Here is a 15605-nt window from a genome sequence, read left to right as displayed (position 1 = left end):
TAATTGAGATCCTACCGGTATATTTTTCATTTATAAGTCGCACCGGAGTATAGTCGCACCCCAGGCCAAACATGTAAAAAAGTGCGACTTATAGTCCGGAAAATACGGTATTCGTCCTGCTGTACCAGGTTTCTGTAAGGCAGAATAAATCAATATGTTGATCAATTATTATCATTTACCAACAGGGACTTAGAAGAGAGAGACCTAATGTTTAATAGACCACATTTAACTGGTTTAGGTCTGTGGTGCAGTTGAAGGTGCTATATTTTTTTCTTTTGAATTTTATGCTTAAAGAATAGATTTTTGCTGGTTATTGGTAGTCTGGGAGCAGGCACCGTCTCTACGGGGATGGGGTAATGAGGGGATGGCAGGGGGAGAGAAGCTGCAGAGAGGTGTGTAAGACTACAACTCTGCTTCCTGGTCCCAACCCTGGATAGTCACGGTTTGGAGGATTTAAGAAAATTGGCCAGATTTCTAGAAATGAGAGCTGCTCCATCCAAAGTTGGATGGATTCCGTCTCTCCTAACAAGACCAGGTTTTCCCCAGAAGCTTTGCCAATTATCTATGAAGCCCACCTCATTTTTTGGACACCACTCAGACAGCCCAGCAATTCAAGGAGAACATGCGGCTAAACATGTCACTCCCGGTCTGATGGGGGAGGGGCCCAGAGAAAACTACAGAGTCCCGACATTGTTTTTTGCAAAAGTTCACACCGATTAATGTTAATTTTAGTGACCTCCGATTGGCGTAACCGGGGTGTCATTACTGCCGACGTGAATTACAATCTTACCCAAATTTACGCTTAGCCTTAGCCAGGCAGTTTCAAATTTCCTTCAATGTCGCCTGCTCTGGCCCCCGGAAGACAATTGACTATGGTTGCTGGTGTCGCTAACTTCACATTTCTCAAAACAGAGTCGCCAATAACCAGAGTTTGATCCTCGGCGGGTGTGTCGTCGAGTGGGGAAAAACGGTTAGAGATGTGAACGGTGTTGGCGGTGTACACGGGGCTTCTGTTTAGGGCTACGCTTCCTCCTCACAGTCCACCCAGTCAGCCTGCTTTCCCGGCTGCTCGGGATCTGCCAGGGGGTAACTAACGGTGGCTAAGCTACCTTGGTCCGCACCGACTACAGGGGGCCTGGCTAGCTGTAGGATTTTCCACGGTGCGGAGCCGAGTCTCCAATTCGCCCAGCCTGGCCTCCAAAGCTATGAATAAGCTTACACTTATTACAAGTACCATTACTGCTAAAGGAGGCCGAGGAATAACTAAACATTTCACACCAGAGCAGAAAAGTGCGGGAGAGGACAGGAGAGGAGCCGCCATGCTAATCGGCTAAGAGCTAGTAGCTACGCTAAGCTAGCGGATTCCTAAAAACACGCAAGTGAATAATGTGTAAATAATTTAGAGGTGATTCAGCAGAAGGAGTGCTTTAGTTAAGGCACATAAAGATTACACTGGGAAACAAATCGTAATCTAGATAACTAGATCAATCTAACTGCGCAGATTAAACAGCTAACAGATACAGAAAAACACCGCTGTGCTCCGGAACAGGAAGTGATACAATACCGCAGTGAGGGCCAACCACCAGTAGAGGCAAGCAAGAGGTGCACGTGTCAAACAGCCAGAAATCCAGCAGACAATGTCTCGTATTGAGACCTGTAATAGGCCTGTCTAAACAGGTATGTCTTGAGGCTTTTTTAAAAAGCTTCCACAGTTTGTGGAGCCCTCTGACGGTCAGGGAGGGAGTTCCAAATATGAGGGGCAGCTGAACAGAAGGCCCTGTCTCCCATGGTGTGAAGCATGGTGGGAGGGGATGGAGAAGATAAGTGTTGTATGAATGGAGGGAGCGGGAGGATGTGTGGGAAGTGAGGAGGTCTTTGAGGTATGTGGGGGAATTGCCATGGATTCATTGGTGAGTGATGAGAGCAATCTTAAAATGAATTCTGTAGGTGATGGGGAGCCAGTGAAGGTTAGGGAACATAGGTGTAATGTGTTCCTGTTTACATACTCTCATCAGAATTCTAGCTGCACTGTTTTGTATGTATTGGAGCCTTTGAAGGTTTTTTTCCAGAGATCCCAAACGGCAGGGAGTTCCAGTGATCAAGCCTAGAGGAGACAAAGGTGTGGATGAGTTTTTCAGCATCAATGATGATGTCGTACTGCAGTGAGTGTAGTTTCAAGTTACTGAAATGGTTTGCTTTTTGTTGCCCAAATATCCATGAGGGGAATTGGAAAAAAGTGGAGTCTGTGTCACCTAAAGAACTACCTGAAGAACAGCAGTAGGCACAGACACACCAGTGACCCGGTGTCACTCATGGCAATTAAACCTCAGAGAACACAACCTCTGGACAGCAACCAAATCATTGATGCTTTTGCTCTTAACCACAACAATAGGCACCATTGTACTGTTATGAAGACATTAATGGTAGGTGAAAGATTTTTTCCTCTGCCTGCTGTTGGCATTTTTTCCCTGAGGCTATATGCTATATGTGTAGGTCTGTGGATATTTGTATTGAACCGTAGCCTAGGTTTGTGTGTGATTTTGGTCATTCTGTATGTCATTAGTGACTGTCGCATATCAAATCAAATCAATTTTATTTATATAGCGCCAAATCACAACAGTTGCCCCAAGGTGCTTTATATTGCAAGGCAAAAGCCATACAATAATTACAGAAAAACCCCAACTGTCAAAACAACCCCCTATGAGCAAGCACTTGGTGACAGTGGGAAGGAAAAACTCCCTTTTATCAGAATGTGGCTATGTGTGCATACGTGTTGGGAAGGTGTCGTAACACGGACCCACAACAGGGGGCGCTAATGAACGGACAATGGATAAGGGAAGGAGTAACAATTTAATGTTGCACAAGAACACAACGTAAAATAAACAAAGGTACTGCCAATCACACACAAGAGGATTGCGGGCAGGCTCGAAGATAGGAGACCTCAGATGAACGAAGAGCCGGGACCCACACCGCTTCTACCACCAACGGCCTGAAGAACACCGAAGCCGCCAAGCCCCGAGTCCCCAGGTGGTCTCTGTCCTCCGTTGTCGGCCCTGGTACTGCTGGCAGAAAAAACAGAAGGTAGTGAGTGTGAATCCTCACACCCAGCAACCTTGATTATTGATTCTTGTGGAGGGAGAGCCTCCACCTCCAATCATACACACGTGCAGCTCCGAAAATCCAGTCAAGGAAATACCACCAGGAAAAAACAGCTGCAAAACAGATCAGATTATTATTGACGTATAAGTCAGCAGAGAGATTACCTTGTATCGTAGGAGATTTCTCGGCGAGGAGGTGGAGTCGCCACCCGGCCTTTATGGTGATGGTGATGATGAGATGATGAGTGACAGCTGGTGTTGAGGATGATTGACGGCTGTCACTCCCAGTGGTTCTGGCGCCCTCTTGTGCTTGAAGCCCGCACTCCAAGCAGGGCGCCATCCGGTGGTGGTGAGCCAGCAGTACCTCCTCTTCGGCGGCCCACACAACAATACGCCCATGAATGTGGCAAAGGAGTAGCAGAAAGTCGTAGTGACACGCGAGCCCATAGCACCCTCATAAAAATGCCAAGCTCCCCCATAGCACCTGCAGAAAAAAAATCTCTGGAGCCACCAGTGCCCTACCCCTTTGGTGTGTGGTTTCACTCACAGGAAAAATAAAAAACAAAACTTAAAATCGTGAAATATTTTCTTAGGTTAGGTTCTAGCTGAATATAAGATAATTATAGTTCCCTAAATGCATACTAAGAACAATCAATTGATTACAGGAAAAGTCACCATGAAAAATCAATAATAATTCAAGAAATAACATTTGACATATATCAACAGTTAAATTTGTCTTTTGGTTCAATAAAAGGCTTCACCTGAACAGAAACATGTCACAAGCTAGATTGCACCATTATACAAACAAGAAAAACATAACTTTTTCTATTTGGATAAAATATGTTATTTTACAACACAAAGTGGTTGTGTTCTTTCCACTGTGAAATTCCAGGGGGAATTCTGTTTATGTGCCCCAATGTGGGACATTAGTCCGTGGTCATCTGTGGCTGAGGTTCTGCATTTAATGCCCTGTTCTCTTGGAAGGAGAGACATTCTGGCTGTTCTGGGAAGTGTCCGATGTAGGCAGGTTTATTACACCGGTCTAATAACTCATGCTGACTGGAGTTTGACTAATACGGGTTTCAGGAACACCTTTGGAGTAGAATGTATGGTTCACTCTTGTGACATGCTGGGTGCCTGACCCACGCTCCACTGGAATTCCATGGGACACCTCCCAGTGAAGTTGTAAGATAAGATCAAATATACCAGCAGTACTTTATTTTATTTGTGAAGACAGTTCTTCACAAAAGCAAACATTAATGTATTTTATTCTTGTGTGAATTAAGTTTGAGGCCATAATCATTACACTCGACACCACCAAAAACCCTTTAGTATATATGCCAGGCATGTATGGGGTGCTGTAATGCTCACACAAAAATGGAGAAGACATTGAGCATGTGCATAGCTTTTGCTGCCAGCAGGAAAAGCTACAACTTTCCAAAGCAGCACACCGAGTAAAATAAGGACTTTTAAGAGAAAGAGGGTTTGCACTGATCATCTGAAATACGTACTGAAAGTGAAGCAACGTATTCATGTATTTAAAAAAAACACAGTGCTGTGCTTTTGTCCACTGGCTGCTCTCCACCTTGCAGATGAAGTGAAAGAACACACACTTTAACTGAATCAAGTTTAACTATTCAAAAAATGCTTTTATTCAGATTCCTTCAGAGTTGTGGAAAAGCTGCATTCCACAGCCATTTTTCACAGGCTGTGTTCATGTTCACACACAGCCTGCCCGTTGACTGAAGAGTTTGCCGCCTGCCTGCACGTATGGTCCAGGGAAGCGCTGAAACTCATAACAAAATAAAAAAAATAAATAATTACCAGGAAAACAGAGAGGGAACACCTGAAATTTGAAAATCTGCTTGATGGCATTGCAACAATGTCTTATTGCTTAGGGAGAGCCCTGGCATTATTGGTATTGCTGTTAATTAATTGATAAAATCATCAACAGAGTACTTGATTCCAAAAATATTCAATAACTGTGACCGTGTTTTCATGGACAGGATTTCAAGGTGCAGTCAGGGACTGGAAGTTGTGTTTTGTGACCTCAGAGTTGTGGTTCTGCTTGCTTCATCAGACTGTGACCGCCTATGTGCACACTGGGCAGGTTTGAAGCCTGGTGTGAAGTGACTGGGATGAGGATCAGTACCCCCAAATCTGAGACCATGGTCCTCTGTTGGAACAGGGTGTATTGTCCCTTCTGGGTCAGGTCAGAGGTATTGCTCCAGGTAGAGGAGTTTAATTATCTCAAGGTCTTGTTCATGAGTGGGAGTAAGTTGGAGCATGGGATCAACAGATCTATTGGTGCTGTGTCTCATGTTCTGCAGACTGTCGTGATGAAGAACCCACTGAACCAGAAGGTGAGACTCTCAATTTCCCAGTCATCTCATGCTTCTATCCTGACCTGTGGTCAGAAACTTTGGGTCATGACTGAAAGAACAACGTTGTGGATACAAGCAGTACAAGGGTGATTCTTAGACTACGGGCACTTATGTCCTTTTATCATATTGTATGAAAAACAGAAGAAATTTTTAAGAAATTTCTTCTAGTAGTCTATGATGACTTTTTCACCTTTTTTCAGCATCATTATATGCAAATATTGCTGTTTTGTGCTTGTCCCACACCCAGACTTTTGATCTTCAATGATAAAAATGAATGGTTAAAAAAACGTTTTTTTCTAATGTTTTAAAATATCTCTGAATAAAATATCATTAAAATAATCAAAACATAATTGGGGTATTCAATGTCATACAACTGTTGTGATTTTTTTTAAACAAAATGTAGTTGTCCCACACTATTGCCGTAATTTCCACCACAACACTGTAATGTCCCTTTAAACAGTTTGCATGAAAGATTGTTTGGGTAATTTCTATGGAGATAAACAGTGACATCAGAGCACATGTATATAGCGCCAAATCACAACAAACAGTTGCCCCAAGGCGCTTAATATTGTAAGGCAATGGTGTGGTGGAAATTACATTTACAAGGCCAATAGTGCCCCTAGTTAAAGAATCACCCACAAAAGAGATTCAGTCATTCTGTATTTGGGCTTAGACTCTGGGACAGGGTGAGAACCTCAAATATCCAGGAGGGACTCAGAGTAGAGCTGCTGCTTCCTTGCTTACAGTCTTTTGGCTAAGATCACACGTAATATCTAGGGGAGGTGATGGTCTAGTGGTTAAAGCGTTGGGCTTGAGACCAGAGGACCCTCGGTTCAAATGCCAGCCTACCGGAAAATCACTAAGTGCCCTTGGGCAAGGTCCTTCATCCCCTAGTTGCTCCTGGTGTGTAGTGGGCGCCTTGCATGGCAGCAGCCTCATATCGGGGTGAATGTGAGGCATTGATGTGTAAAGTGCTTTGAGTGTCTGATGCAGCTGGAAAAGCGCTATATAAATGCAGTCCATCTGTTCAGTTTAAAATCCAATATGCATCTTACAAGGAAACAAAATATTTCTGTGTAGGTTCAAAAAGCAGGCTCTTGAAATAGTGCTTCGATCTATTGCTTCGTTTATTCTGTCTTTCTTAAGCTTAATTTTCCCCCCACTAAAACCCTAAAGAGCATATGTCTGAGTATTATTTACCTTTTTTATGTTAAACCGACCTGTTATGGTCTTCTGAAACAGTTGACAGATGTATTTTATAACTTAAAAATGGGAGCGATGCTAACGCCTTAGCATGTTATGGCATTTTCAGTGTTAAAAGTTAGCATTAAGCAGTTGCAGCTGTCATCATGTTCGGGTGCATTTGTTTTCAAATTGTAATATTTTTTAAATTTATTTTTGTTTATATATTAATAATCCAATGATTATTATATACAATTTTAGAGAAAGAGACAAAAAGAACCTGAATGGAAACACAACAGAAAATATAAAACCAACAATGAACATACATAAATAAATACATACATACATACAGAAATAAATGTTTCCTTTGAACACCTAGTGACTCTTACACCTCCATTTCATCCCTGTCTTATTTAAGTTTAATGACAGTTTGTTTCAGTCAAACCATATTTTCAATGTGTTAAATTCTTCAGTGATTTCCTCCAGAACTATCTGCCAAACTAGAAAACAGCTGCATCCTAGTAAGAGCAGAATACTATCCATCCATCCATCCATTTTCTTCCGCTTTATCCGAAGTCAGGTCGCGGGGGCAGCAGCTCAAGCAAAGCCGCCCAGACCTCCCGATCCACACACACCTCCCCCAGCTCCTCCGAGGGAACCCCAAAGCATTCCCAAGCCAGCCAAGAGATGTACTCCCTCCAGCGTGTCCTGGGTCTTCCCCGGGGCCTCCTCAATGGGACGTGCCCGGAACACCTCTCCAGTGAGGCGTCCAGGGGGCATCCGGAAAAGATGCCCGAGCCACCTCAACTGACTCCTTTCGACATGGAGGAGCAGCGGCTCGACTCCGAGCTCCTCCCGAGTGACCGAGCTCCTCACCCGATCTCTAAGGGAGCTCCCAGCCACCCTGCGGAGGAAACTCATCTCGGCCGCTTGTACCCGTGATCTCGTTCTTTCGGTCATGAGCCAAATCTCATGACCATAGGTGAGGATCGGAACTTAGATCGATCGGTAAATCGAGAGCTTTGCCCCCCTACTCAGCTCTCTCTTCACCACAACGGTCCGATACAGCGACCGCATCACTGCTGATGCTGCACCGATCCGTCTATCGATCTCACGCTCCATCCGTCCCTCACTTGTGAACAAGACCTTGAGATACTTAAACTCCTCCACTTGAGGCAAGGACACTCCACCAACCTGAAGACGGCAAAGCACCTTTTTCCAGTCGAGAACCATGGCCTCAGATTTGGAGGTGCTGATTTTCATCCTGGACGCTTCACACTTGGCTGCAAACCACCCCAGTGCATGCTGAAGGTCCTGATTTGATGAAGCCAACAGAACCACATCGTCCGCAAACAGCAGAGACGAGATTCTGTGGTTCCCAAACCAGACCCCCTCTACACCCTGGCTGCCCCTAGAAATTCTGTCCATAAAAATAATGAACAGAACCGGTGACAAAGGGCAGCCCTGGTGGAGGCCAACATGCACTGGAAACAGGTTTGACTTACTACCAGCAATGCGAACCAATCTCCTGCTGCGGTTGTACAGGGACTGGATAGCCCTTAACAAAGGACCCCGGACACTGTACTCCCGGAGCACTCCCCACAGGGTGCCCCGAGGGACACAGTCGAATGCCTTCTCCAGATCCACAAAACATGTGAACTGGTTGGGCGAACTCCAATGAACCCTCGAGCACCCGATGAAGCGTGTAGAGCTGGTCCAGTGTGCCGTGACCAGGACGAAAACCACACTGCTCCTCCTGAATCCGAGGTTTGACCATCAGTCGAATTCTCCTCTCCAGTAGTCTGGAATAAACCTTACCGGGGAGGCTGAGGAGTGTCATCCCCCAGTAGTTGGAACACACCCTCCGGTCCCCCTTCTTAAACAGAGGGACCACCACCCCAGTCTGCCAATCCAGAGGCACTGTCCCCGATCGCCATGCAATGTTGCAGAGGCGTGTCAGCCAAGACAGTCCCACAACATCCAGAGACTTAAGGTACTCAGGACGGATTTCATCCACCCCAGGCGCCTTGCCACCGAGGAGCTTTCTAACCACCTCGGTGACTTCAGCCTGGGTAATGGACGAGTCTGCCTCTGACTCCCCAGTCTCTGCTTCCTCTTCGGAAGACATGACAGTGGGATTGAGGAGATCCTCAAAGTACTCCTTCCACCGCCCGACAACATCCCCAGTCAGGGTCAACAGCTCCCCACCCGCACCATAAACAGTGCTGGTGGAGAGCTGCTCCCGCCTCCTGAGGAGTCGGACAGTTTGCCAGAATCTCTTCGAGGCCGATCGATAGTCCTCGTCCATAACCTCCCCGAACTCCTCCCAGACCCAAGTTTTTGCCTCTGCGACCGAATGGGCTGCGGCACGCTAGGCCTGCCGGTACCTGTCAGCTGCCTCTGGGGTCCCACCTACCAACAAAGATAAATAGGACTCCTTCTTCAGCTTGACGGCATCCCTTACTTCCGGTGTCCACCACCGGGTTCGGGGATTGCTGCCGCAACAGGCACCAGAGACCTCGTGACCACAGCTACGAGCGGCCGCATCGACAATGGAGGTGGAGAACATGGTCCACTTGGACTCCATGTCTCCAACCTCCCCCAGGATCTGGGAGAAGCTCTCCCGGAGGTGGGAGTTGAAGACCTCGCTGACAGAGTGTTCCGCCAGACGTTCCCAGCAGACCCTCATGATACGTTTGGGCCTGCCAGGTCTGACCGGCTTCCTCCCCTCCCAGCAGATCCAACTCACCACCAGGTGATGATCAGTCGACAGCTCTTCCCCTCTCTTCACTCGAGTGTCCGAGACACGTGGCCGAAGGTCAGATGATACGACTACAAAGTCGATCATCGACCTCCGGCTCAGGGTGTCCTGGTGCCACGTGCACTTATGGACACCCTTGTGCTCGAACATGGTGTTCATGATGGACAAACTGTGACTAGCACAGAAGTCCAACAACTGAACACCACTCGGGTTCAGATCGGGGAGGCCGTGCTTCCCGAACACCCCCCTCCAGGTCTCACTGTCGCCGCCCACAGGAGAACAATGGAGTCCCCATTCGGAGCGCTATCTAGTACCCCTCCCAGGGACTCCAGGAAGGTCGGGTACTCTGCAATGCTGCTCGGCCCGTAGGCCGAGACAACGGTGAGAGACCTGTCCCCGACCCGAAGGCGTAGGGACGCGACCCTCTCGTTCACCGGAGTGAACTCCAACACATGGCGACTGAGCTGGGGAGCAATAAGCAATGCGACCCCAGCTCTCTGCCTCTCCCCGTGGGCAACGCCAGAAAAATGTAGCAGAATACTACTGGAATGAATTTGAATAAGGAAAGTTGTTTTTTTTTTCTCACTAAATGGATGCTGCACTCACTGCAGTTTATTGTCTGGAATAGTCCCAGATTGCATTTCACAGCTTCTAGAATTCAAACATTTTTGTGCGGGTGGTGTTGGAGGGTAATTTTGGGTTTCAGCTTTTGTTGTTTTTCAGCACTTTCATCCCTGAATTTGTCAATCGTGAGTCACTTTTGTGCTGATTAAAGTCACTAACTGGGACTCCTGTTTCATATTTATTTACTTTAAGACTCAATGAAATACATAGAAAACCTGTAAAGCCTACTTTTAGTACAAAATTCACAAGATGTATCGATAAGCAGAATCGATAATGGCATCGACATCGATAAAATCTTATCAATACCTATCCCTACTCCTGACAGGTGTTCTCAGCAGGTGTCAGTTTTCTATGTCTGTGGGCCCTGTTTGTCATTATCTGCTTGTTTCTGCCACATTCAGGTCCATGAGGAGTTATACTGTGCGTTTCCTTGTGTTGTTTTATTATCACTCTGTTCCATTTTCGGGTCCCGTTATTGTGTTGTTGGTGGTTATATCTTTAACCTCCACATTTGTTGCATTTCTGTTCCTTCCCATTGTATTCTCGTTGCCTATTTCTCATGTTCTCCCACTCTCACTCAGTCTTCACACCTGCTGTTATCAGTGAAGTTTGTATATAAGCCACACCTTTGTGTTATCCATTTGCCGGTCAACTTACCTCAGCTCCGTGTCTCTGTCTTGCACTCTGCACCTGCCTATTCGCATTCGTAAGTGAACTGCTTCCTGTCACTTTTAACGTTTTTTTGTTATGCTTTTATTGGTCTCATCACTTAGTCAGTTGTTGTTATAGCCGAGCCAGAATTTGGCCAAATAGAACCCAAAAAATGCAGGAGCTGAGAGTGAACAAAACAGAAAGAATTTATTGGTACAATGGTACAACAGAATTTGGAATGAGTAGAGAATGCTGGAGTCAGGAGGCACAGACTGGAACAGGGGAAATGGAATGAGGTGGCCGCCCACGGAGCTGACAGGCAGTAGAGGTGCTGCAGACAAAAATACAAAAATTAACAAGTCAAGGTACACAGAATAACTGATGGGATAAGGTCTTACAAGACAAATGGGCAGGTACCACTAGCAACAGTGGAATTCCTGGCAAAAGTGAAGTGGATGAACAAGGTGGCGATGATTGCAAACAGTTGTAGACCATCAGCTCCATGAGGTGGCACCTGCAGCAAACAGGAAGGGAGGGGGATCAGAAACAGAGCATATAACAACAGTTGTCTTTTAGTTATACTGGTTGGTTGTCACGTTCGTTATCACTGTCACCACAAGTAATAACACACCTTGGATTTGCAGTTAACCCTTTCGTGTCCTGGCTGCTTTGCATCTTGGGGTCCAGTCCTGGTTCAGAAGCAACATAATCCGTAACACTAACAGATTTAGACAGCTTTATGAACAGTATTTGAGAGAAATCAATCTTTTAGGTGTATATAGAAAATGTTTTAGATCGTTGAGTTCAGCTCATGAAAAATGAGAGCAAAAACAAAACTGATGTATTTATACTTTTGTTCAGTGTATGTATTTACAGTTGTTGTGGGCTGGCGTGTTTGGCTGGCTTGGTTTTTGTTTTCTGTTTCTCCCACCAGGTGGTATGCATTCAGGACTGAGTGGCTGAGCATCAGGACCTCACCCTGAACTGAATTTTTTTTTATTTTCTTTACTTCCCTGTCTTCTCCTCTGGCCCCAGCCGTGTGAGCCGTATGTTGTCGGCATTGCTGGAGTGGTGCAGTTTGGTTGTGCTGGGCATTTCCCAGATAACCTCTGCATCCGGGAAGGGGGGGGGGGGGGGGTTCGGGGTGTTGTTTTTTTGTTGATTCCCTGTTCCACCTCCGGCTTCAGCGCGCCTTTGAGCCGTATGCCATCGGCGTAGCTGAGGTTTGGGGCAGTGGAATATACCCGCAGCTGGTGGCTGGTTTAAAAGTCGGAGGGGTGGCGCCGTCTTGTGCCGTACGCCATTACTGCTGTTCCACTCCTCCCAGTTGACTTTTGGGGTATAGTCGTGGTTGGTGACACTGGACGTACTTCCAGTTTCCACTGCGCTGAGGGGGTGGGGTTGGGGTTGTTTTGTTTGTATGTTTTTTTTTTCCCCCAGTTTCCGCCCTCAGGGTGTGACTGTGGTGTCCTCTGAGGGGGAAAGGGCTGTGGGTCCATCTAGCCGTAGACGGCCGGGGCTGGGTCTGTTAGTCATGAGGGGGAGCGTCTCCTGGGGTTTGATGGAACGGTCCTCTGGGAGGTGCTGGGAGTCCCCGTGGGTGACTTTGGATCCCAGAGGGACCTCGGCTGTGGTTATTACTCCTGGAGCTGGCGGGATGTCCTCTGGGGGGTGTTGGTCCCTACATGTCATCCGGGGGGGGGTGTGTTAGAGTTTTTTTTTTTGCAAGCTTAAGTTTGGGTTGTGTTTTTTCTTTTCTCCTCTTCCCGGGGTTTGATGGGACGGTCCTCTGGGGAGGGGGGTTGGTATGGTTGTTTGTGTTTGTCTTTTCTTTTTTTTGTTTTATGACTAAGCAGACTTTAACACACAGTCGGAAGAAGGCTGGTGAACAGGTTCAAGAACTCCTGGCCAAAATTATGCAAAGTGAACAACTAAAGTAAGAGTCGACAGGAATGAACGCAAAGGTGGAGACTCTAACAGGTTTGCTAAATGAAACAGAGGGCAAGACCATTAAAGTCAACAAGGGATATCTCTGCACTGGAGTGTCAGCTGCGGAGCAGTCTACTGCAGACAGGCTCAGGGTGAGAAAGGATGAGCTCCAGGATGAGAGTAATGGTCTCGGCACAAAGTTCGCTGTTGACAGAGAAGAGGCGGCTGGAAGCGTGCATTATCCAGCTGAAGGAAGAACTAGAGAAGCTCAACATTGAGATGATCAATGACTGCATGAAGAAATTAACATTGCAGGTTGAGCAGCTGATGATGGAGCTGTCGTCAGAGCACAGTAATGCACAGCTCCTGGAGACGGGCCTTTCCCAGCTGGATCGTCAGCACAAGGAGCTGAAACTGAAGCTGCAGGAGGTGTTTTTTGTTCCCAGCCAACATTCCAGCCATGGTCCCTGGAGGGGGGCTTTGTTTTTTCTGGCCCTGGTCCGTGTGGTCGCCGGGAGGCTTCCCGTGAGGGTGTGGTACTGTTGTGGGCTGGGGTGTTTGGCTGGCTTGGTTTTTGTTTTCTGTTTCTCCCACCAGGTGGTATGCATTCAGGACTGAGTGGCTGAGCATTAGGGCCTCACCCTGAACACCTGAGGCTTGTTTTCACATGCAGGTCATTAGGACTCACAGCTGTGGTGTATTTTGTCTTGATCAGAGATTGCTGCATTTAAACCTTGAATGCACAGTGTGTGATTGCCAGAGACTCGACCTTGTGAGCAGACGTGTGAGATCGACGTCAGGAGAACAATCTCACCATAACGGACGCAGAGACTGCTCCAGGTTTGACGCCACAGTCTGTGAAGGAGGATTGGGTGAGGTCTCACGCTCTTCAGCACACTTCCTGAGGTAATTTGGTTTTGGTGACTTTTATGAAGTAATGACAGTGGATTTGGTGTCCCTCACACCTTGTGTTATTGGGCTGTCATGTTATGCTAATTGTCTAATCAGCTTCTGCTGCAGTGGAGATTTGAACTGAATTGTTCCGTGCCTGCAGGGTGAGAGGCTGATGTATAGATTTAAGCCAGGAAGTGTTTGCTGATTGCGTGCACCTTTGAGTTATGTCTCTCTGTGTGGAGTTGGACTCACCTTCATGTTTTCTTTCTTCACAGACTTGGTTTGTCGCGGCCACCTGGGGGGTGTTGGCGGGGTCCCTGGGTCCGAACTGCTGTGGCTGCGGACCATTTGCGCTGTTGAGAGCGCGCCGTGTTTCCACCTCACCAGACCGCGGACTTTTAGTTGTTTAGCACTTCACCCACTGTTATGTTTATTAAATTCTGTTATCTTTTGAACCGTGCTCTGCTTATTTTATGCTGGGTCCTTTCAAACGCTGGGTCGGTGCTCCGACCGCGTCCAAAACATAACAACAGTCACAATAAAGACCCTTCTTATTCTTGAAAAGACCTAGCTGATGTGGTTTGGGCATGCCTCCTGGTCTTGTTCCTGACTAATTTTGATCATACCTTTTGTGATGTGGTGACGTTTAGTAAGTCAGATATGAAGGGAGGGGAATGTGAAACATCATTTTATGTTGTTTTTATTCCAGGAAGTGATTTTCACCCAAGTCAAATTTCTGACCCAAATGGGAATGTAAGACAAAAATGTTATTTTCAAAGTTTCAAATTGATGTGCTATTTGAGGGTGATAAAATGGAGTTTGGAATTTTGTAAAATTTCCACCGTGCTGTCAAAATTGTCAAATGTGTTGGAGTTTTGAAACAAGTGTGGTGTTTGATGGATTGGCTGCTAAAAGGTAAATCCATGACCCGAATTCCCCTACATGACCTGAATTCCCCATTGTTTCCTTAAGGTCCATCCAGATGGTGTCTCCTCTGTTGGATGTAGGTTTCTGCAGTGTAGCTCGACTATTTTTATTTTCCACAGTCTTTGATTCTCTGTAATCATAACATGTGCATTACTAGAGCACGGTGCTTCACCAACGCTAGTTTCCAAATCCACAAAATTTTACCCTGGAAAAAAATTTCAAGGTCAAAGTCCTGTTTTGAAGTGGCTTTTCATAAGCTAAATTAGATGTGATCAAATGTAAGGAGTATGTATTTCAGTTCATGCACTTGAATCAAAGTTTTTCTTTTTTTGGTGTTGTAAGTTTTTCAACTTTTTTGGTTTCTTAAATCTGTTTCAGATATTTTCACAGAACATTAGTTATCTCTGCTATGCACAATTTGTCATTGTTTTTTGGCACTTTGTTTCTTACTGCTAACTACTGCTAAATACACCTTGTGGTGCAACCTGGACACATCTTCAGTGATGTACCCGGGGTCATATGGTGTTTCGGGTCTTACATCAGACACCCTCACCCGGGTGAGCCAGCCGGGGGTGATCAGGCCCAAACTTGTGTCCAGGTAATGCACTACGCCACGCATCCCTCCTCTTCAACCAGAGCCAATGTGAAGCCTTTTCAGTAGCTTCCATGATGTTTTTATGGCTCTCTGTCTGTGCAATACACAGATTCCTAGGAGTCCCAGGACCCAATGTAAAGATTGGCCTGTGAAGCCCTACAACCCACTTCAAAGGGCTTGCAGCAGGTCTTCCACCCTTTCCTCCGACATTCAGTAACCAGGTCAGCATACTTGGCCTTCTTCCGTTCCTGCGCTTCCTCCATCCACTCTTCCCAGGGGACAGTTAGCTCCAATAGCACCACCTGTTTACTTACCCCAGACATCAAGACCATGTCTGGCCGTAGAGTTGTTGTTGCAACGATGTCCGGAAATCTTAACTGCTTCCCAAGGTTGACCAGATGTTGCCAGTCCCTTGCTGTTACAAGCAGCCCCCGGGTCTTCTTTGGTGGCTGGGGCTTTTCACCTGCTCAAACAAAAGTGATGGTGACCTTGGAGGGGTATTGCCACTTGCTGTTCTTGATGCCAGTACAGATGGTGTCTGCTACTGCCCTTAGCACCTG

At 46.5% G+C, this 15605-nt stretch overlaps 1 protein-coding gene across 1 annotated transcript in view; it reads right to left on the bottom strand.

The window, feature by feature from the left end:
• Nucleotides 1-15377, bottom strand: part of nms (neuromedin S) — a 106849-nt gene extending 91472 nt beyond the window's left edge. The window contains exons 1-3 of the mRNA XM_034186064.1: nucleotides 15213-15377; nucleotides 11118-11214; nucleotides 11018-11031 (exon numbers count right to left, since the gene is read on the bottom strand). Of these exons, the coding sequence (XP_034041955.1) occupies nucleotides 11018-11031; nucleotides 11118-11214; nucleotides 15213-15377 (276 nt within the window). The remainder of the gene's footprint in view (nucleotides 1-11017; nucleotides 11032-11117; nucleotides 11215-15212) is intronic.
• Between the last annotated feature and the right edge of the window lie 228 nt (nucleotides 15378-15605).

The sequence above is a fragment of the Thalassophryne amazonica genome, chromosome 14, assembly GCF_902500255.1.
Source record: "Thalassophryne amazonica chromosome 14, fThaAma1.1, whole genome shotgun sequence".
Classification (NCBI taxonomy): domain Eukaryota; kingdom Metazoa; phylum Chordata; class Actinopteri; order Batrachoidiformes; family Batrachoididae; genus Thalassophryne; species Thalassophryne amazonica.
The sequence above is the reverse complement of the archived record's forward strand: the minus strand, read 5'-3'. Positions and strand labels throughout refer to the sequence as shown.